The following is a 22609-nucleotide window of genomic DNA, read 5'->3' as shown; positions in this document are numbered from 1 at the left end:
ATCTGAAGGAACAAAATGGCAGCAGACTCGGACTCCAAGAATGAACTGGTGGTTACCAAAGGGGAGGGGTGTGGGAGGGAGAAGGGGACTGAGGGGTATTATGTTTAGTACACATGGTGTGGGGGATCACGGGGAGAACAGTGTTTCACAGAGAAGGGACATAGTGGATCTGTGGCAACTTGCTGCCCTGATGGACAGTGACTGCATTGGGGTATGGGTGGGGACTTGACAATATGGGTAAATGTAGTAACCACATTGTTTTTTCACGTGAAACCTTCATAAGAGTGTATATAAATCATACCTTAACAAAATATTAACAAACAAACAAACAAAAAAGAACACAAGACTCTAGGGCTAGACTGCCTGCTTTCTAAACCCTGGCTCTGCTTCCAACTAGCAGTGAGTCCTTGGGTTAATTACTTAAACTCTCTGTGCTTCAATTTCATCACTTCTCAAATGGAGACCATAACATAGCTGTTTCATAAAATTAACATGAGGCTGAAATGAATTCATAAGTGGAAAGCTCTCAGAATACCTACCTCATGATCAGTAAATGTTACAACAATTTTTTCAGTTTAAAAAGATCAAATATACAACACACACACATACACTCACACACACTCTCTCTTTTTCTCTGTCGAAGGAAGCCAGACTTGGCCCTTTCGCCTCTGCTGCCCCTTCTCCAGGGGCCAACATTTGGTGCATATGTTTCCCAACCTTCCCCATGCTGTCATGACACAACTATTGCATGAAAACATATAGTTTTAAAATTGAATAAAAAAATATATTATAGGTATATAATATGCTTTCTTTACCGAAAAATATAATGGACAAATATCCAGATCAGATCAGGACATACAGATCTTTCTTTTAAGTTTTATAGTAAGCCTCTGCTTTGTGATGCCGTAGTTGTTCCATTTTTTGCTTTATGACAAATTTTCAATAAACATCTACACATGATACACCACATGATTATGTTATTATTTCTTTAGGATAGAATTTGAGAAGTGGATTTGATGGATAGAAGATACATGCAAATTAAATTGTAAAAGCTGCTGAATTATGCTCCAAAATGGCAGTAGCAATTTATACTCTTCCCAACGTTGCCCACTTTCCCGTGCCACTACTAGGACTTACCAATTTTGTAGACTGATCTTATCGAATTGATTCAATTGTTTTAATTTGAATTTCTTTAATTAGTGAATTTGAATAATTAACTTATATTTGAAGTTTAAGCCATTCTTGGAAAGAAATTGATCTTTGCTCATAGGTATACCTGATAATGAGAACCATTGTTTTCATTGGCATAAGTTTCTACATATGCCCAATGAATAATTTCATGATTATAAAAATATGTTAAATGGTAGTATATATCTTCATGGCACCCATTTTGGATGAAAAGACATAAATTATCCAATTAATTTTCTCACATTTAAAAATTAATACTTCTTTCACTCATGGATTTGATATTTATTAAATATTTACTTAATACATATTTATTGAATACCTGTTATGGGCCAGCCACTAGGTATAAGGCCTGGAGATATCTATCCACTGGATATAAAAGCCCGGAACAGAACCTGGGAATTCATATAATTTCCATTCTCCTTGGGGAGAGAGAGATCCCCCGAAAAAAGTGTGCATATGTGTGTGTGTGTGTGTGTGTGTGTGTGTGTGTGTGTGTGTGAGAGAGAGAGAGAGAGAGAGAGAGAGAGAGGGAGGAGTGCAAGAATATTTAAAGAAGGAGAAGGATTTGGTGATCAGAATTGGGGAGATATGAAGTGAGGGAGAAGGTGAACCGTGTGGGTTGGGTTTCCAGGGAAGAAGGACTTAGGCAAAGGGAAGCAGAAGCGCTCTCAGGCCTTGAGGGTGGGATGTGACTGACATCTTTTCAGGAAGATTCTGATTTCACACCAGTTAAACAAACCTCCATGACGAGGTCCTGCTCCAAGTTACAGCGCCCAAGGAATATCTTTCTTTGGAAGCGACGGCATTGCAGCCCTAGGCACTGTCTCTGATGTTGAAGAAGATCAGTCTTTTCCGCGGCTCGGAGATGCTGGATGTTCTCTATCTGCTTTGACAGCCATTCCTGTTTTTCTTTCCTTGGGGCGCTCCGGCTTTCATTCAGCGCCTGGCAAGATCAAAAACAACTGAGTTCAAAATACATAAAAATTAACTACATGAATATATTATTTGGCAGCTGGTAATCTTCAGTAAAAGTACTTAATTTGTGCCCTCTCTCAAGGGCAGGCAGGGCGATGACCTTAAGGAGGTAGGTAGTATTTTTCCATTTCTTGAGTTATCCATGAAGTAGGACAAGAAAAGAGAAAACATACACTAGAAAACATGCATACTTTTTAGCTTTGCACAGCCATATTTATGATGGCTCGTAGCTTTGAAAGCACACAATGATTGGTGAATGAAGTAAAGCATCTTTCTTTAAATCCCTCCCCAAAAGGGGAAGAAGGCAGTGCTTTCAAGTAAAAATCACACACGAATTAAAATCAAGGTTAAAATATAGTTATGTCTCACTTCTTGATTTTCAACAATAGAAATGCTAAGTTTTTGGCAAAGTTAAGGATGGGTTCAGTATAAAAGACTTTGGAAATTAAATGGAAAATCAAGAAAACTATAGGAAAATAGAGACCTTTTAGAATGGATTTAATATTCAGCACTATAACCACGGTACAAGGCAAGACCAATGTTTTTCTACAGCATTTTAAATATCATCTCACAAACTACCTAAAAAAAATTTATTTATACTGGACAAGATGAGAATGTTGACAATACATTCAATGATACAAACCCGAGGATGCTAATTAATACTAGTATATTTCAACCTAAAATGCATCAACCTTGTAGAGAATATAAATCAGCCATCTTTCCTAGGTCTAAGATGACTTTTCAGAGACTATTAACCTTATGGTTCTTCATCTGTTATTCAAGAAAGAAACCAATTATTCATTACTTTCATTAATAAGATATTCAAACACATAAAAATAAAAAGCTCATAAGCTTGTAGTTCTCAACTTACAGATGTCAGTGATAAGACAGGGATAATACAGGCATGTACACAAAGCTCACTTGGCTGTTTTTCAAAATCTTTTGCCAAGGAAACTCCCCACCCACCAAGACTCTAGTATGTCCCTTCCTCTATACCGATAATAATCATTCTAAATGAACACACACACACACAAATACACAAAACTACCCTCTAAAAGAAAATGAACTTATTAGTTAGACTATGAATTATATGCTTGAAGGATTATCTAAATCAACACATTCATTTATAAAACGAAAAGCTCATTTCACTAAGAAACAACTATAGAACTGCATTTTGTTGGTATTTATTTACAGTTGGGAATCCTATTTACCATCTTTTCAAATTCCATGTTCTAGTACTGAGTTTAGCTTTTAGATTACAGTAATGGGAATACATACCAGGTTATACTCTTTCGAGTCAGAAAAATCTTATCAATGAACCTCACTTGGCAGGATATATATAGCAAGGCTTTGTGCCACCAATATGTCCTTAATAAGACTTGAATATCTAATTATAGGTCAAATTCCTACACACACAAAAGCACTGTACCAAAGATATTATGGTTATATTATCAAGATTAATTTATCTGTGTGCTAATAATTTATTACATGGGCTAAAAATTTCAGCCCATCAGTTTGTAAGAGGGGGTGTAACTGGAGAAGTCTTGGTGGGTGGGGAATTTCCTTGGCAAGAGATTTTGAAAAACATAGCCAAATGATTCTTTGTGTGTATGCCTGTATTATCTCTGTCTTCTCATTGACATCTTTAAGTTGAGAACTACAACTTTATATGATTTTTTTATATTTATGTGTTTGAGTATCTTATCAACAAAACTAATAAAGAATTGGTTTCTTTCTTGAATAACAGGTAAAGAACCATAAGGTTAATATTCTCTGAAAAATCACCTTAGACCTGGGAAAGATGGTTGATTTATATTCTCTGCAATATAATAAATATGCAATAGCTGACACATATCATTTTCATGTCCTGACCACTATCCTGAATAATAATCCCCTTTCAGAAATTGCCTTGGAACAACCATGGCTTTCCTCAAAGTTAAAGTACATCTGCGATAAAAAGAAGTTCAAGAAAGCAGCACATAAAGGGCAAATACACATGAAATCATGTAACCACAAAGACATGATTAGCATGCTTTCCTATTAAAGAAAATGGGATGAGCAGAAATGCCTCTTATCCTTATTCTGTGTTAAAATCAGAATAAGAACAAATTATTGTAATCTGAGCCCAAAGTAAGAAGGTATGATTTACTTTTAAAGGAAGAAATGTATGGCTCTTTTTCACAGCTAAAGTATTTTTATTTCTAGTGACTCAGTTACTCAGTAAGTGCTTAGGAAAGCTATTATAAATAATAGCTTCATAAAATAATTTAAATGTTCAAGAGATCACTCTTTCTAGATCCCACTCAACTGAGGATATCAGCCATTGAGAATAGGTTATAATCAATGTCCTCACTTAAACTGATATATAGCTAGTGGCCACAAACAAAAGAAAAATTTATGCTAATGGTTCTATGAGTAGATCACTATTGAATATAATCAGTAAGCGGGTAAGTGGCTTGAAAAGTTCTATAAAGTAAATACCTTCTTAAGCTGTTCCTTCTGAAGTTTATATTCTCTCTTCTGGGACTTCAGAAAGCTGTTCAGTTCTTTCTTCTGCTGGGCCTGTAGATGTTGCTTAAATTTTTCCTCCTCTTTGGGCATCACTTCAGCCTATAGCAAAATTTTTTAATGGATCAAATTAGCTCAGCAGATAAGTTCAAAGCAGCCGTTTAATACACATTAGCAAGGATACTTCCTCCCACCTAAGAATATAACATCAGTATAATCATTACCAAAGCAAGAATATCCAGTAAATTATTAAGTATTACTCAGCATCCTTATTTGAATTTCAGAGAACCAATAAAATGGAACTCATCTTTAAAATGCTGATCTTTTACAGGGTCAGTGTTTTCACCTTCTTTCCCCCATACTGGAGTATGCTGCCTGACACCCCTCCAATAAAGCAAAACAAATGTAATTAACTTATGACCTTTTTTCTAGCTTGACTTGTATATTAAATAATGTAATACATTCATCTTCAAATTAATCCCTGACTTTTAATTTGTATTTTAAGTAATATGAAAATGTTAAATATTAAATCCCAGTATAATATTATCTTATTTCTGATGATATATGCAATAGTTGACCCATAAACAATGTGGAGATTAGGGGTGTTGACTCCCAACACAGTAAAAAAATCCTCATATAACTTTTCACTCCCCAAAAACTTAACACAGCATGCTGCTGACTGGAAACCTTACTAACAACAGGAACAGATATTCACACATATTCTGTGTGTTGTATAAATTATATACTGCATTCTTACAATAAAGAAAGCTAGAAAAAAGAAAATGATCTTTCAAACCATCTCTCAAAACATTTTCCAAGATGTTTATTGAAAAGCAATACGTGTATAAATGAGCCCGTGCAGTCCAAACCTATGTTATTCAAGGGTGAAGTATACATATTCATTGCAGAACATTTAGGAAATACAGAAACACACAAAGAAGAAAAATCTTGTATGATTTTACCAGCCAGAGACAACCAATATTAACATTTTGGTGCGGATCCTTCCTAATTTTTTCTAGGCATATATAGACATAGATATAAATATATAAAATGAATCTAAAATCATATTGCACATCATGTTTCATGAATTGCTTTCCTAAACATGTTAGTATCTACCACTTTACAAATTATTCAAGAAAGTAAACACCAAACACGATTCTAAATATTTTTACATTCTCTCACCAAATTATTTCAAAATCAAATATTCATTTACACCAGAAATTATTTTGCTAAATTCTCTATTACTGTGAGAGAGTGATTCTTCTTTTTTTGCAGGGAAGGGTGAGCAGGGTAGCTATAAATGCCTCAGGGTGGACTAGCCAGACATATTTGAAGATATAGTGTAAGTTTATTGAGAAGTTTACATTTTACTTGACAACTGTGATGATCAAAATAAATTGAAACAAATGGGAAAGCAAGGAAATTAGAAGACAAGTTTTCACATAACTCCTAAAAAAATGCAACTTTATCATATAGTCGAATGATACTTATTTGCAGTAAACAAATGGGCTAAATCTGGATCTGAAACCCTCTTAATCCCTCTTACTTCAACATTCTCTGTATATTATAGTACTCTTCAATTCTTCTGATATAAAAATGCTACTATAAATTTAAGTCCAAAAAGTATACAGAGAATGATGAATGATTTCTGAAACCGAAATTAAATACTGATTTATCAAACTCCTCATATAACCAAAGTGTCCAAGGCCTAGAGCAGAATACTTAATGACTTTTTTTTAGTAAGTTATCATTGATATACACTCTTATGAAGGTTTCACACGAAAACCAATGTGGTTACTACATTCACCCATATCAAGTCCCTGCTCAAAACCCCACTGCAGTCACTGTCCATCAGTGTTGTAAGATGCCACAGTCACTACATGCCTTTTCTGTGCTACACTGTCTTCCCCATGATCCCCCCCACACCATGTGTGCTAATCATAATAGCCTCAATCCCCTTCTCGCTCCCTCCCCAACCACCCTCTCACACCCCTCTCCTTTGATAACCGCTAGTCGCTTCTCAGAGTTTGTGAGTCTGCTGCTGTTTTGTTCCTTCAGTTTTGCTTCATTGTTATACTCCACAAATGAGGGAAATCATTTGGTATTTGTCTTTCTCTCCCTGACTTATTTCACTGAGCATAATACCCTCTAGCTCCATCCATGTTGTTGCAAACGGTAGGATTTGTTTTCTTTGTATGGCTGAAAAATATTCTGTTGTGTATATGTACCACTTCTTCTCTATCCATCCATCTACTAGTGGACACTTAGGTTGCTTCCATATCATGGCTATTGTAAATAGTGCTACAATAAACATAGGGGTGCATATGTCTTTTTGAATCTGACAGCTTGTTTTCTCTGGGTAAATTCCTAGGAGTGGAATTCCCAGACTAAATGGAATTTCTATTTTCAGTTTTTGGAGGAACCTCCATATTGCTATCCACAATGCTTGAACCAGTTTACATTCCCACCAGCAGTGTAGGAGGAATCCCCTTTCTCCACATCCTAGCCACCATAATTGCTCATAGTTTTTTCTATGTTGGTCATACTAACTGGTGTGAGGTGATAGCTCATTGTGCTTTTAAAATTAGTGATGTGGAGCATCTTTCCAAGTGCCTGTTGCCCATCTGGATTTCTTCTTTGGAGAAGTGTCTGTTCATATCCTGTGCCCATTTTTTAATCAGGTTATTTGCTTTTTGGGTGTTGAGGCATGTAAGCTCTTTACATATTTTGGATGTTAATCATTTGTCAAATATGTCATTTACAAATATATTCTCCCATACTGTCGGATGCCTTTTTGTTCTGCTGATGGTGTCCTTTGCTATACAGAACCTTGATGTAGTCCCATTTGTTCATTTTTGCTTTTGTTTCCCTTGCCCAAGGAGATTGTTCAGGAAAAAGCTGCTCATGTTTATGTTCAGGAGATTTTTGCATATGTTGTCTTCTAAGAGTTTTATGGTTTCATGACTTACATTCATGTCTTTGATCCATTTTGAGTTTACTTTCATGTATGGGGTAAGACAATAATCCAGTTTCATTCTCTTGCATGTAGCTGTCCAGTTTTGCCAACACCAGTTGTTGAAGACACTGTTGTTTCCCCACTGTATGTCCATGGCTCCTTTATCATATATTTACTGACCATATGTGCTTGGGTTTTTATCTGGGATCCCTAGTGTGTTCCACTGGTCTGTGGGTCTGTTCTCGTGCCAGTACCAAATTGTCTTTGCAGTAGAGCTTGAAGTCAGGGAGCATAATCCCCCACCTGCTTTATTCTTCCTTCTCATGATTCCTTTGGCTATTTGGGGTCTTCCGTGGTACCATATGAATTTTAGAACTATGTGATCTAGTTCATTGAAGAATGCTGTTGGCATTTTGCTAGGCACTGCATTGAATTAGTAGATTGCTTCAGGCAGGATGGCCATTTTGACAGTATTAAATCTTCCTTTCCATGTTTATTGGTATCTTCTTTCTCTCGACTGTCTTGTAGTTTTCAGGGTATAGGTCTTTCACTTTCTTCATTTGTTTTTATCCCTAGGTATTTTATTCTTATTGATGCAATTGTGAATGGAATTGTTTTCCTGATTTCTCTTTCTGCTAGTTAATCATTAGTGTATAGGAATGCAACAGATTTCTCTGTATTAGCTTTGTATCCTCCCACTTTGCTGAATTCAGTTATTAGTTCTAGTAGGGTAGGGGTGGATTCTTCAGGGATTTTTATGTATGATATCATGTAATCTCAAACAGTGACAGTTTAACTTCTTCTTTTCCAATCTGGATAACTTTTATTTCTTTGTGTTGTCTGATTGCCATGGCTAGGACCTCCAGTACTATGTTGAATAAAAGTGGGGAGAGTGGGCATCCTTGTCTTCTTTCTGATCTTAGAGGAAAAGCTTTCAGCTTCCCACCGTTAAGTATGATGTTGGCTGTGGGTTTGTCATATATGGCCTTTATTATGTTGAGTTACTTGCCCTCTATACTCATTTTGTTGAGATTTTTTACCATGAATGGATGCTGAATGTTGTTGAATGCTTTTTCAGCTTCTATGGAGATGGTCATGTGGTTTTTGTCTTTGTTTTTGTCAATGTGGTGGATGACGCTGATGGATGTCTGAATGTTGTACCATCCTTGCATCCGTGGAATAAATCATATTTGATCATGATAGACGATGTGGTTGGTATATTTTTTAATTTGATTTTGTTGAGTATTTTTGCACCTAGGTTCACAGGGGTATTGGTCTCTAATTTTCTTTTTTGTGGGGTATTTGCCTAGTTTTGGTATTAGAGTGATGCTGGCTTCATAGAATGAGGTGGAAGTATTCCCTCCTCTTCTACTCTTTGGAAAACTTTAAGGAGGATGGGTATTAGGTCTTCACTAAATGTTCGATAAAATTCAGCAGTGAAGCCATCTGGTGCACGAGTTTTACTCTTAGGTAGTTTTTTGATTACCAATTCAGTTTTGCTGCAGGTAATTGGTCTGTTCAGATTTTCTGTTTCTTTCTGGGTCAGCCATGGAAGGTTGTACTTTTCTTGAATGTTGTCCATTTCTTCTAGGTTATCCAGTTTTTTAGCATACAATTTTTCATATATTCTCTTCTAATTCTTTGTATTTCTGTGGTGTCTGTAGTGATTTTCCTTTTCATTTCTGATACTCTTTATGTTTACTCTCTATTTTTTCTTGATAAGTCTGGCTAGGGGTTTATCTATTTTGCTTATTTTCTCAAAAAACCAGCTCCTGCTTTCATTGATTCTATTGTTTTAATCTTCTCAATTTATTTAAGCGAGCTGTAATCTTTATTATGTCTCTCCTTCTACTGACTTGGGCCTCATTTGTTCTTCTTTGTCTAGGTTTTTTAATTGTGAGTTTAGACTGTTCATATGGAATTTTTCTTCTTTCCTCAGGAAGGCCCTATTGCAATAAACTTCCTTCTTAGCACGGCCTTTGCTGCATCCCACAGATTTTTGTGGTGTTGAATTAGTGTTGTCATTTGCCTCCATATATTGCTTGATCTGTTTTTATTTGGTCATTGATCCACTGATTATTTAGGAGCATGTTGTTAAGCCTCCATGTGTTTGTGGGCTTTTTCACTTTCTTTGAGTAATTTATTTCTAGGTTCATACCTTTGTGGTCTGAGAAGCTGGTTGGTACAATTTCAATTATTTTTGAATTTACTGAGACTCCTTTTTGTGGCCTAGTACATGATCTATTCTGGAAAATGTTCCATGTGCACCTGAGAAGAATGTGTATACTGTGGCTTTTTGGTGGAGCATTCTGTAGATATCAGTTAGGTCCATCTGTTCTAAAGTGTTGTTCAGTGCCTCTGTCATGTTACTTGATTTGTCCTTTGGAGTGAGTGGTGTGTTGAAGTCTCCTAAAATGAATGCATTGCATTCTATTTCCCCTTTTAATTCTGTTAGTATTTGTTTCACACAAGTAGGTAATCCTGTGTTGGGTGCATAGATATTTATAATGGTTATATATCCTCTTGTTGGACTGACCCCTTTATCATTCTGTAATGTCGTTCTTTGTCTCTTACTTTCTGTGTTTTGAAGTCTATTTTGTCTGACACAAGTACTGCAACTCCTGCTTTTTTCTCCCTATTAGATGCATGAAATATCATTTCCCATCCCTTTACTTTCAGTCTGTGTATGTCTTTGGGTTTGAAGTGAGTCTCTTGTAGGCAGCATATAGACGGTTCTTCTTCTGTTATCCATTCAGTGACTCTATGTCTTTTGATTGGTGCATTCAGACCATTTACATTTATAGTGATTATCGATAATTATGTACTTATTGCCTTTGCAGGCTTTAGATTTGTGGTTACCAAAGGTTCAAGGGTAACTTCCTTACTATCTAAGAGTCTAACTAAACTCACTTACTATGCTATTACAAACACAATCCAAAGGTTTTTTTTTTTCCTCTTTTTTCTTCCTCCTCCATTCTTTATATATTAGGTATCATATTCTGTACTCTTTGTCTACCCTTCACCTACTTTGTGGTAGTTGATTTAATTCTGCATTTGCTTAGTAATTAATTTTTCTCCTTTCTTTACTGTGCTTTCATGACCTCTGGTGACAGCTGTTTAGCCTTAGGTACACTTCCACCTATAGCAGTCCCTCCAAAATACACTGTAGAGACAGTTTGTGGGAGGTAAATTCTCTCAGCTTTTGCTTTTCTGGAAATTGTTGAATCCCTCCTTTAACTTTAAATGATAATCTTTCCAGGTAGAGTATTCTTGCTTCTGCTTCATTGCATTAAATATATCATGCCACTCCCTTCTGGCCTGTAAGGTTTCAGCTGCATAGTCTGATGATAGCCTGATTTGTTTTCCTTTGTATATGATCTTTTTACTCTCTGTGCCTTCTTTTAATACTCTGTCCTTATCCTTGATCTTTGCCATTTAATTATTATATGTTTTGGTGTTGTCTTCCTTCGGTCCCCTGTGTTGGGAGATCTGTGCACCTCCATGGCCTGAGAGACTATCTCCTTCCCCAGACTGGGGAAGTTTTCCGCAATTACCTCCTCAAAGACACTTTCCCTTTTACTCTCTCTTCTTCTTCTGGTACCCCTATAGTACAAATATTGTTCCATTTGGATTGGTCACACAGTTCTCTCAATATTCTTTCATTCCTAAAGATCCTTTTTTCTGTGCCTCAGCTTCGTTGTATTCCTCTTCTCTACTGTCTTTTTCATTTATTGTCTCCTCTATCATATCTAATCTGCTTTTAAATCCCCCTATTGTATTCCATAATGAATGGATCTCTGCCTTGAATTCGTTCCTGAGTTCTTGAATATTTTTCTGTACCTCTATGAGCATGTTTATGACTTCTTTTTAAAATGTCTTTCAGGAAGGTTGATGAGTTCATTTTCACTTGATTCTTTTTCTGGCATTTTTGGGATCAGGGGTTGAACCTGAGAAGAATGTGTATCCTGTGGCTTTTTGGTGGACTATTCTGTAGATATCTGTTAGGTCCATCTGTTCTAAAGCGTTTCATCCCTTTGATGTTCCTTATCTATATGTGGCACCCTCTATTACTCAGAAGGTCTACTCTCTGGAGCTGCTTAGCCCATGGAGGGAAGTCGGGGGTCGCAGGGGAGTGGTGCTGGTCACTGGGGGTTGGGAAGAGCTGTTTCCTGCTTCCTGGCTACTGTGCCTCTCTCCACAGCCAGACCAGTGGGCCGAACACACAGGTGTAACCCTGTATGCTTTGCATTTGTAGCTGCTGTAGGCAGGGCTTCCCTCTGGCTGGACTGACACCAGGGCAGGGGCAGCTGGTTTGCAAGCCAGTGCCAGCTGTCTGGAAGGTGCAGCAGGCTGCGTATCATGGTGGAAGGCCTCGGAGCTGGGTAGCCAGCCTGGGGGATGTAGCGCCTGAGGTTTCTGAAAAGTTCCCAATCTGCTGGGCAGAGTGTACCTGGACAATTTTGTCTACCTGTCCTTTTTCCTGAGCAGCTAGCCCTATGTAATCCTTGCCCCTTTAGTAGTCCTCTCACTGTTAGGAAGTCTCTCATACTGCCTGCCTTTCTTTTGTCCCAGAGCAGCCAGATGTGGATCCCCATTTTCCACAAGCAGCTGGAATCTCAGTCTCTCCAAGTGTTCCTCCTGTCTTAGCTTTCCAACCCCACTAACTGCCAGAGCACCATGCAATGTGGGTTTGTGCTCCCACAGCACTGCAGCTCTCCAGGGCTGGGTGTTCAGCCGTCCCAGGCCTCCACCCATCCCCACTCCATTTCTCTTCCTTCTGCCAGTGAGTTGGGGTGGGGGAAGAGTGTGGGTCCCTCCAGATCACGGCTTTCATATGTTACCTTTTAGAGGTTTGTTTTTTCTCCAGGTGTAAGCAGTCTGGGGCAGCCTTTTTTCCTGTTGATCTTTTAGGGTTAGTTGTATTAAATATATTTTTGTATTATATGTGGTTTTGGGAGGAGGCCTGTCACCTGTCACGTCATCATCTTCAATCTGATCTACCTGACTTAACCACTGTTACACGATAAAACTATCAAGTCATCAATCCCATATCTACAGGTTCCCAGACTCAGCACTGGAAATTTTACCTATTATATAAATATTTCTCCCTTTCCTCAACTGATTTGCTTGGTTCTGGGGAACAGACACCCTAATAGCAAAATGCCATCTTGGTTAATTTGAAATAGTCACAAGTTAGAATAAATACATTAGTAATACTGATCAGCTACCTCTTTTTCCAGAGCAGCCTGATGTTTCTTGATAAGTTTCGCCATTTCTGCCGCAAAGTTGTTACACTGAGTTTCAAAATCTTTTTCTAATCTGAAACGATGTTCATCCATCTCAGCCTTTAGCTTGTTTTCCAGAGTCACCAGCTTTCTTCGATGTTGCCGCCTCATTTCGATGTAACAAAACATTTGTTCTCTAGGCTCCTGTTCTTGTATTTGCCTTGTAACCTACAGCAATGGAGAGGAAAGAGTGAAATAAAGCAAAACCTTTTTCTTTCAAAACCATCTTGGACCAGTCCACTATCAACTAAGCAGGTAATTCATGTAGGAGAACCCAGTCAACAGCTTCTAATAAAATTTCATCTGAAGAAGCAGACAAACTAGCTGGTTCTAAAATTTAAATGGGAATGTAAAAGACCTAGAATAGCCAAAATTTTGAGGGGGAATAAAAAGTTGGAAGACGTAAACTTCAGTAATCAAAACACTGGTACTGGTATAAGGACAGACTGAATAGAGCAAAGGTACACAGTAAAATCTGGAAACTGACCCACATATATTCAGTCAATTGATGTGCTACCAAAAAGTCAAGTTAATTCAAAGAGGAAAGGAAAGTGTTTTTAACAAACCCTGCTGTAACAACTGGTTCTCTGTATTCAAAGTGAATCAATGCTCAATCATTCTATATACAGAAATTGATTTGAAAAGAATGACTTGACCTAAACCTAAAATCCAGAATCATACAGCAGAAGAAAACACAGAATATTGTCATGATCTTGGGGCAGCAAATATTTCTTGGAAAGGACACAAAAAACACTGATTATAATGAAAAAATGTACCAACTGCATTCTCAAACAGAGACAAAATTCATAATGTAAGATTAATCATGTAAAGTGAACAACTGAGTAGCATTTTGTATATTCATGATGTTCTGCAACCACTGCCCTTAGTATAAAGAAAAAAATGTACAAACTGGATTCTTAAATAGAGGCAAAATTCACACAATGTATGATTAATCATTTAATGTGAGGAATTCAGTAGCATTTAGTATATTCATGATGTTCTGCAATGACTGCCCGTGTCTAGTTACAAAGCATATTTAACACCTCAGGAGGAAACAGAAAACCCTGTATGTGTTAAGCACGTGCTCCCCATTCTCCCCTTCTCGTCACCACCAATCTATCTTTTGTCTACGGATTGATCTATTTTAGATGTTTCATATACTATGTGACCTGTTGTATCTGGCTTCTTTCACCTAGCATGTTTCTAAGGTTCATCCATATTGTATAGCATGTATTAGTACTACATTCCTTTTTATAGGTGATTAATATTCCACGGTATGCACATACCCTAATTTGTTTATCCATTTATTTGTTGCTGGACCTCTGGGTTATTTCCACATTTTGGCTATTGTGAATACTGCTGTTATGAACATTTGTGTATATGCATTTGCTTAAGTACCTGCTTTCAATTGTTTTGGGTGTATATCTAGGAGTAGAATTTCTGGGTCATGGGGAAATGCTATGTTTAACTTTTTGAGAAATCGTCAAGTGTTTTCCACAGCAGCTCACATTTTACATTCCTACCAGAAATACAGAGCAGGAGTTCCAATTTCTCCATGTGCTCCCTAATTGTTATTTTCCATTTTTGTTTTTGCTCTTCTCTTTTCATAGCTAGCCATCTAACAAAACAGCAGCAGACTCACAGAGTCCAAGAAGGGACTAGCAGTCACCAAAGGAAGGGGGTGGGAAGGGTGGGTGGGGAGGGAGGGAGAAGAGGATTAAGGGGCATTATGATTAACACACATAGTGTAGAAGGGGGAGACGGGAAGGCAGTAATAGCACGGAGAAGACAAGCAGTGACTCTATAGCATCTTACTACGCTGATGGACAATGACTTCAATTGGTGTTAGCAGGGGACTCAATAATATGCATGAATGTAGTAACCAATGTTGCTCATGTGAAACCTTCATAAGATTGTGTATCAATGATACCTTAACAAAAAAACAAAATAGTTAGCCATCCTAGTGGCTGTAAGGTGGTACCTCATTGTGGTTTTGATTTGTGTTTCCCTAATAACTACTTATATTGAGCATCTTTTCATGTGCTTCTTGGCCATTTGTATATATTCTTTGGATAAATGTCTATTCAGGTCATTAACACATTTAAAAAAATTGAGGTACAGTTGATATATTAATCCTAATAATATTTTGGTAGAGTCTTTAGGGCTTTCTCTATGTACTATCGGGTCATCTCCAAACAGTGACAGTTTTGTTTCACTTCTTCCTTACCAGTGTGGATGCCTTTTATTTCTTTTTCTTGCCTGATTAATGTAGCTAGGACTTCCAACACTCTGTTGAATAAAAGTGTTGTGAGTAGGCATCCTTGTCTTATTCCCGATTTTAGAGGAAGCTTTTTTATGGCCTTTACTCATTTTTAATGGGTTGTTTAAATTGGATTTTAAAACTAAAAAGTTTTAATTTATTACAGATGGAGAAAAAATATTTGCAAGACATATCTGAGATATAATACTTGTACCCAGAGTATATAACAACTCCTACTAATCAGTATTAAAAGATGAACACCGGAATAAGAAAACAGACAAAAGACTTAAGAAAACACTTCACTGAAGAGATACACAAATGGACAATAAACACATGAAAAGGTGATTCTGGTGCCATTGTCAGTCATAGGGAATTGCAAAAACAACTATCATGAGATTCCATTTCATTCCCACTGGAACGGCTAAAATAAAAAAGACTGACAAACCAAATGCTGGAGAATATGTGAACCAATTGCAACTCTTATACATTGTTAATGGGGATGTGAAACAGTACAACCATTTTGGAAAGCTGCTTGACAGTTTCTTATGAAGTCCAACATACATATGCCCTATGACTCAGCAATATTACCCTATGTATTTGTCATAGAAATTAATACATCATGTTCACATAAAGACATGTACAATGTTTATAGTATCTTAGTATGCTGATGGACAGTGACTGTAATGGGGTATGTGGTGGGGATTTGATAATAGGGGGAGTCTAGTAACCATAACGTTGCTCATGTAATTGTACATTAATGATACCAAAATAAAAAGAATAAAAGTATTTATTTCATTTTCCACTTGCCCCTTAGCAACCTCTCATCTACTTTCTATGAATATGACTATTTTAGATATTTCATATAAGTGGAATTCTAATAACATTTTCCCTTTTGTGTCTGGCTTATATCACTTAGCATGTTTTCAAGGTTCACTCACATTGTAGCATACATTAGAATGCCATTTCTTTTCACAGCTGAATAATATTCCATTATATGTATATATTATGGTTTGTTCATCCATTCATGTGTTGATGAACACTTGGGTTGGTTCCATCTTTTAGCTATTGTGCCCAGTAACTTTTTGGTAATATTGAAAATAGTGAAGTTAAAAAGGAAGCATTTCCATCAATTGCAAAAAGGAGTTACCTGACCTTCAAATGTTTTCAAGAAAATTTAAAATCTTACACGTGAAAGTGTAGCAAACATCCGTATTTCCTAAACCAAGAAGGTGTAATTTTCTACAGTTACACTGTTTTACTTAAAAAATGTAAACATTATGGAAAATGCAAAAATCACTTTTGATTGTCACCCACCTTAACCCTTTCTCCACTTCCCAAAGGCAACCATTATCATTAATATCGTGTTGTATACTTACTATTTTTAAATACCTTCATTTTCATCTATGTAACTTCAGATAATACATTATATGGCATTTCTTTCTCTCTTTCTTTTAAGATTTAAAAAATATTCTTTTTGCATTCCAAAACATGTTCCCTAAATGCAGACATTAAACTGGGAATTTAAAAGCCTTTTGCCACTTTAAAATAAGTTGCCTAAAATTATGTTCCAAACTTCTGAAACATCAAAGGAAAAAAAAACCCAAACTCTTAGACTAACCAGACTAAGAAAATTAGTTACCAAATTTGAAATTTTTTTCACTGAAATCCAAATACTCACAGGTTTTAAATCGATGACAGAACTACTAGGCGTGACTGGGTGGTTTCCCTCCATCATGTCTAGCTCTCTCTCATCATCTGAGGCATCTGGAAAACAGCTGACACTAGTGCTTTGACTACTGGCCCCGCTGGACATACTGGGAACAGCCTGATGACTTTCAACACTATTCACTGTCCCTTTCCATCCAACACAGTAATCTAGTTCCTGAGGGAAAAGAGCATTAGATTCAAATATCTTTATCTCCTAAATACTTGATTATTAGCACCTAGCACACTGCTTGGCACACAGTCTTTAGAAAGTTGGTGGTTTATTTTGAGAAATTCCTTGTATTTGCCAAGACCAGGAAGTTTATCAATTGTTAGTTGACAGATAAAAAAAGTGACCAAAAAGTAAATACCAAAAAGCCCAACCATGTCAATTCCAAGTTATTTCCAAAGTGTAGTCTTTTTCTATAATTTTTGACATTAGTTTGAAATCCATTTCTACTACACATCTCACAGGGTATACACAGGGACGCTGCTCATTTCTCAATGATTCCAATGGTGAAAACAAACACCAACCTTTTTTTTTAATCCTATAAACATCACTTTTACTTATTTTTTATTGAAGCCTTTTATATTTCTTTTCTTCTCAGAATATAGTCTTTAGCCTAAACTTTTTCCACTAAGTAATTTAATATTAATTCCTATCTATTTCTGTGTAAAATTAAAAATTGTATATTTAATCATAATTAGAAGACTATTCTGAACAAATCCGGCAAGCTTTGGTATCTGGGCCCCAATATTATAGTCTTACCATACCAAAATTATTTAAGATAAGCAGAATAATAAATACAGACCCATGGTATATAGAGGGTCTTTTCTTACATCCACAGCCTAAAAAAGTTGCTGTTATTCTAATGTTTAATGACATTAGGATTTTATTAATTTCACTTTACTGAAGTATTTCGTATACCTAAAATAGCCCCAATTTTCTAGTGACTACTGTTAGATCTAAAAGGCAATATCAAAAACACCAAAACTGTATGCAAGAGAGTCTTTTATTTTATAGTTCATTAATCATATAGTGCTTTTAAAAAGAAAAGTAACTACTACTCCTGTTTTCAGAATGCAGGGATCTTTCTCAGTAGAAAGCAATAAAAAAGAATCAAAGCTTTGGCATTGTGACATGAGCAAAGAAGAAAACAGAAAACACTTAGACTAAAAAAGATAGCTCCACAAATAATAAACTTTATATTTTCCTTGTGAGAAAGTTCTATAACATTTCTCCAGCAAATTTGGAAACATGGCAAAATGGAAAGAACTTGGTCTCAGGAGTCATATATGAATCCGAACACATATGCTTCTACAGTAATAAGTTAGTTAACCACTCTGAGCCTTACTTTACTCACCTATAAAATGAGTATTTTAGAACCATGTAGAGGAATGAATCCCTGTACACAACTGAAAAGAATCAAGTGTTCTTAGTAACAGAATAAGAATGCTTGGTAATTTTTTTCCCTCAGGATAAGTTTAGTTAAGTTACATGTTTATTTTATTTACTTATTTATTTTTAAAGAAGCAAGAAATTTCCAATTTAATAAACACTTATCAAACATTATATAAAAGGCACTGGGGGAAAGGTTTATACAATAACCAAGATAAGGACAATGGTTGGTAATTCTAATGACTTCTGTGTGAGCACCGTCAACTTCCAAAGCCTGTAATTTCAAATACTTCCAGAAGCATGTCCCAAGCCATCAGACAATCAGGAAAAAAGTGCCCCGTAGCCCAGAATTTTGAGAGGGACTAGATTAAATAAAAGTTAAACAGGTTTCTTTAATAGACTTCACAGAGCTTTACTATGCTAATGTGCACCACCAAGAGGATGGTTTAAAGAATGGAAAACCTTTTTCCCCATCTGGGTGGAACCTTAGAGAATCACTGTTAAGGCACAATTTGGAATCCATTGATATAAAAGATTCTTGGCAAGAAAAGTTGCATAAGGAAAGAAGTCAATAAAGAGACCCCAATACTTGAGCCATTTCTAAGTTATTACCTCTTCTTCCTGTGACTCTACTGCTGGTCCATTATGTGCCTCCTGGGAAAGCACCTTTGTCCTCTGAATAAGATCGATTAACACTGTTTCAGGGCGCTCCCGACGAACAAACATGTGCTGGTTAAGAGTAGAAGGCAAAAGTCAGGTTGAGACCTACATATTTTTTCATTCAGAACAAATGAATCCCTTCTTAGACCCTAGAGTTACTATCCTAAATAATGATAGATAATGCATGTAATCTGTAGCTACCTAGTTCTGTTATGCTTTTTACTTCTTATATTTATAAAATTTAATTTACATGTATACACTCTGTGCCTACATAACATCCCCCGTACTTTTTATGAAAACTTTGAACATGACACCTTTGTTGGCCAACTGAAAATGCAGAGTTGAAATAATCAAGAGTCTAAGTAAACATTAAGAATTAAGTCCAATTACATCCCTAAGTAAACGCTCACAAATTCTTAGAACTGATTTCATAGAGGAGACATGTTCAGTTCTGAATTACATTAGATTTCAACAGGAATGTATTCAGTGATGGTGAATTATGTAACATACCACTTGGGTATTTCGGGTTCCTTTATGTTGCTTAAATGACACTTCATAAAACACTAGCAGTTGATTAAAAGACATGTATCAGTGATTTTTACCATTAATACTTAATACAGCTTAACATTATCAAATACAGAAAAGTAGAAAGAACAATTCTGCCATAAGATTATCATTGTTACTTTTGGTATTTTTTGGATATTTATTTCTTCTCAGAAATTTTCTGTGTATAGATTTTGTTTTGTAGTTAGCACGGATTGCAGAAAGATGCCTTGTGCACTGGAGTTCATGAGATAATCTTGAATTCTTTTAAGACTTCTACCTCCTTTACTAGCTCAAATTTATTTCTTCTCTGAAGAGTTGTAACTATATATTATTCTCTTTTCATTGCTGTAAGTATTATACTATTTCAACTCATAAACATAATGCCTACAGACTACTTCATCAAATGTTCATGCCAAAATTACATAACCGTTATTCTAATTCTGGATAATTATTTTCAATTTTGCATTCTGAGACAAATAGCTTCATACAGTAAGTCACTTTTTTCCATCTTAGTTTTTTTCCTTATGACAGACTGTAACAGAAATGTGATCAGGCCAAAGTGAAGGATGCACTTGATAGATACTTCCTATCACTTCCAATAAGGTCAATATACAAAATGGACCAGGTAAGTGAATATATATATGCATGTTTGGGATCTGATCACCCAAGGCCAAGTATCCACTCCTGGAGGGTTGGGTTATTACCGAAAGGGCTTCTTTTACCTTCATTTGGCAAATGTAAGAAGCCAGTCATGTTCTTCCTTTTCCTGAGCCTTAGCTTGGTATGTACCACTATTTATGATATTTGGTCTTTTTTTAATCCGAGAATAATATATCTTATAATTCTAAGTTAGTTAACAGTTTTCTATGAATGGATCGTGCTTATTTTTCACTAACATAATTCGCAGCTCTACTAAACCTTTTGTTGCTACCGTGAATACCTATTTTTTGGGCTTTCGTTTGAGACTGTAAGTGTGCTTATGGCCTAGAATTCCCGAAGTGTTACTGAAACTTTATACTGCTCTTCTACATACTGTAGTTGCAAATAACCTTACTGAATATGTACATGATCCTTTCAGTATCCTTGCATCTTGAACTGTGTGTTGGTGAAAATAAACTGAACTTCTTTAAAATTCTAAAACATTCATGCAGAAATTCTTATTTTCTAGTGAAAAATCCACAAAATTCCTTAGGGTCACAAAGAGATAGAGTTAACTGCTACTCAATAATGCCTTATCTAGATGTTTTGAAAACTATATTAAATTGAATAATACTATTATTGCTATTAATAAGATATCAACCTCAAAATGAAATAAATATATCTTGTAATTCTGCTTTTAACAGTTTTCTACAAATGCATCCTGCTTATTTTTCACTAACATAACTCATAGCTATAGTAAACCTTTTGTTGCTATTGTGAATACTTATTTTTGAGAACAGAAAGCATATACTAGTAATTTATTTAAATTAGGTAACCAAGCCTACTGAAAAATGAATAGAATTCACATTACTTTTAAAATATTTTCATTGCTATGTTAGAAAAACATGTTTCTCAAAAGGAAATAAAAATGTGATATCCATTTTTAGCAGTTCTTTTGAAATCTCCTTTCTCCCACAGTATTTACGTAAATGTATTACACATCATTTCTCTTACTTTCATATTATTTTATATATGACAGATGGATATATCAAGTGTGGTACATACAAAAATTAAATCCAAAGTTAAACTATGTTTTGCCAATTCTGAAATGCCATGGTTCCACATGAATTAAAATTTATAGTTGTAACTCATGAATATATGCTTGCACATATAAAAATTAAGCCATTTAATACGACTGAATTGAACATTTAACTATATATTCTATTCAGACATGGTGAAAGCAGTTAATTTTGAAAAACAAATGAAAAAACTTAGTAACTTAGAAACCAAAGTTTCCAAGAAAGAAGAGTATTATGAAATTAGTATTTTAGCAACAACTGGTACCGTACTTAATACTGATTCAGAATCAAAGAAGAATAAAACACATTCTTTAAAACAATTTCTTAGGTGTACAAAACAGAGTATAACTGACCTTTAAAAGTTTCTGTGATGTAGGACGATCTTGAGGGATTTTCTGGAGGCAAGAATCTACAAAGTGTCGAAAATGATAAGACCTATTGAAAGGAAAGTATCAAGTGAACATATTGCTATTTCCTTTAAAAACATATCCACAAATCAAGGCATGTGCCTATAGGTGGGAGGGAGAATAGAAATGATTAAAAACAAAGCAGACAAAATACACTATATATTTCATCATGTAAGTCTATAAAAAGTTATGCAAAGTAACTAATGAATCTTTACCATTTCCCAAAGATAAATTTGCACACATTATTTTAAAATCCTGCTCTCACATACTTAAGTATCACAACTCCTTCTACGTTGAGGTGAATTAGGGAAGTCAATCATTTTCCTTTTCACATTCAAATCTAAGATAATATTCTTCTTAGTTTTTTTTTCTTTTCCCTAGCCACGTCTCTTTCTTGCTTGACCCTTGGATCATCTTCCATATAGCATGTTTCAGAACATCACGCTATTTGTTTTGGAAGGAACATTTTTTATACCTATGTTTTTAGCATCCTTGAGCAAATGGATAAAAGTTCCAGAAAATAGTAAGATTTTTTAAAATTAGAATTCTGTAACATACTATCATATAGTGTTAATGATGAGAGTTCAGTAAGGCAGTAGGTAAAAAATACTCCATCAATATTTGTCATCAATAGTCAAATAAGATTTTTAATTCTTTTATACAAGATTGTCATCAATATTCAAATAAGATTTAATTCTTTTATACAAGAATTCTTTTTTGAATCCCCAAGTATCAGCCAGTGTAAAGACAGCCTGTGTTTAGTGTATCTATTATTTAGAAGTACCATAATAAACTCTTTGTGAGGATTTCTTCAAAACATCTCTACAGAAGGAGCAAACACCTGTGAACGTGCCTTAATTCCGTAATGATAAAAAATAAATTTTTGCTAATTTATGCATTTTACTTGTGAATTTTAAAGTATTTGTTAAGTATGGTAGGTAGTCCCCTAGAACTTTTCAAATGCTACATACACCTGAAGAATTTCCCATTAAAATTTTCTATC

General features: G+C 35.5%; 1 protein-coding gene across 1 annotated transcript in view; it reads right to left on the bottom strand.

Annotated features, from left to right (window-relative positions):
- Positions 1-22609, bottom strand: part of LOC130683481 (serine/threonine-protein kinase TAO1-like) — a 57958-nt gene that overhangs the window by 16895 nt on the left and 18454 nt on the right. The window contains 6 exon segments of the mRNA XM_057501133.1: positions 1928-2131; positions 4645-4773; positions 12856-13080; positions 16851-17054; positions 18888-19004; positions 21553-21634. Coding sequence (XP_057357116.1) covers positions 1928-2131; positions 4645-4773; positions 12856-13080; positions 16851-17054; positions 18888-19004; positions 21553-21634 — 961 coding nt within the window.

This window comes from Manis pentadactyla, chromosome 4 (genome assembly GCF_030020395.1).
Source record: "Manis pentadactyla isolate mManPen7 chromosome 4, mManPen7.hap1, whole genome shotgun sequence".
Classification (NCBI taxonomy): Eukaryota; Metazoa; Chordata; class Mammalia; order Pholidota; family Manidae; genus Manis; species Manis pentadactyla.
Note: the sequence above shows the minus strand (reverse complement) of the source record. Positions and strands in the feature narration are given on the sequence as shown.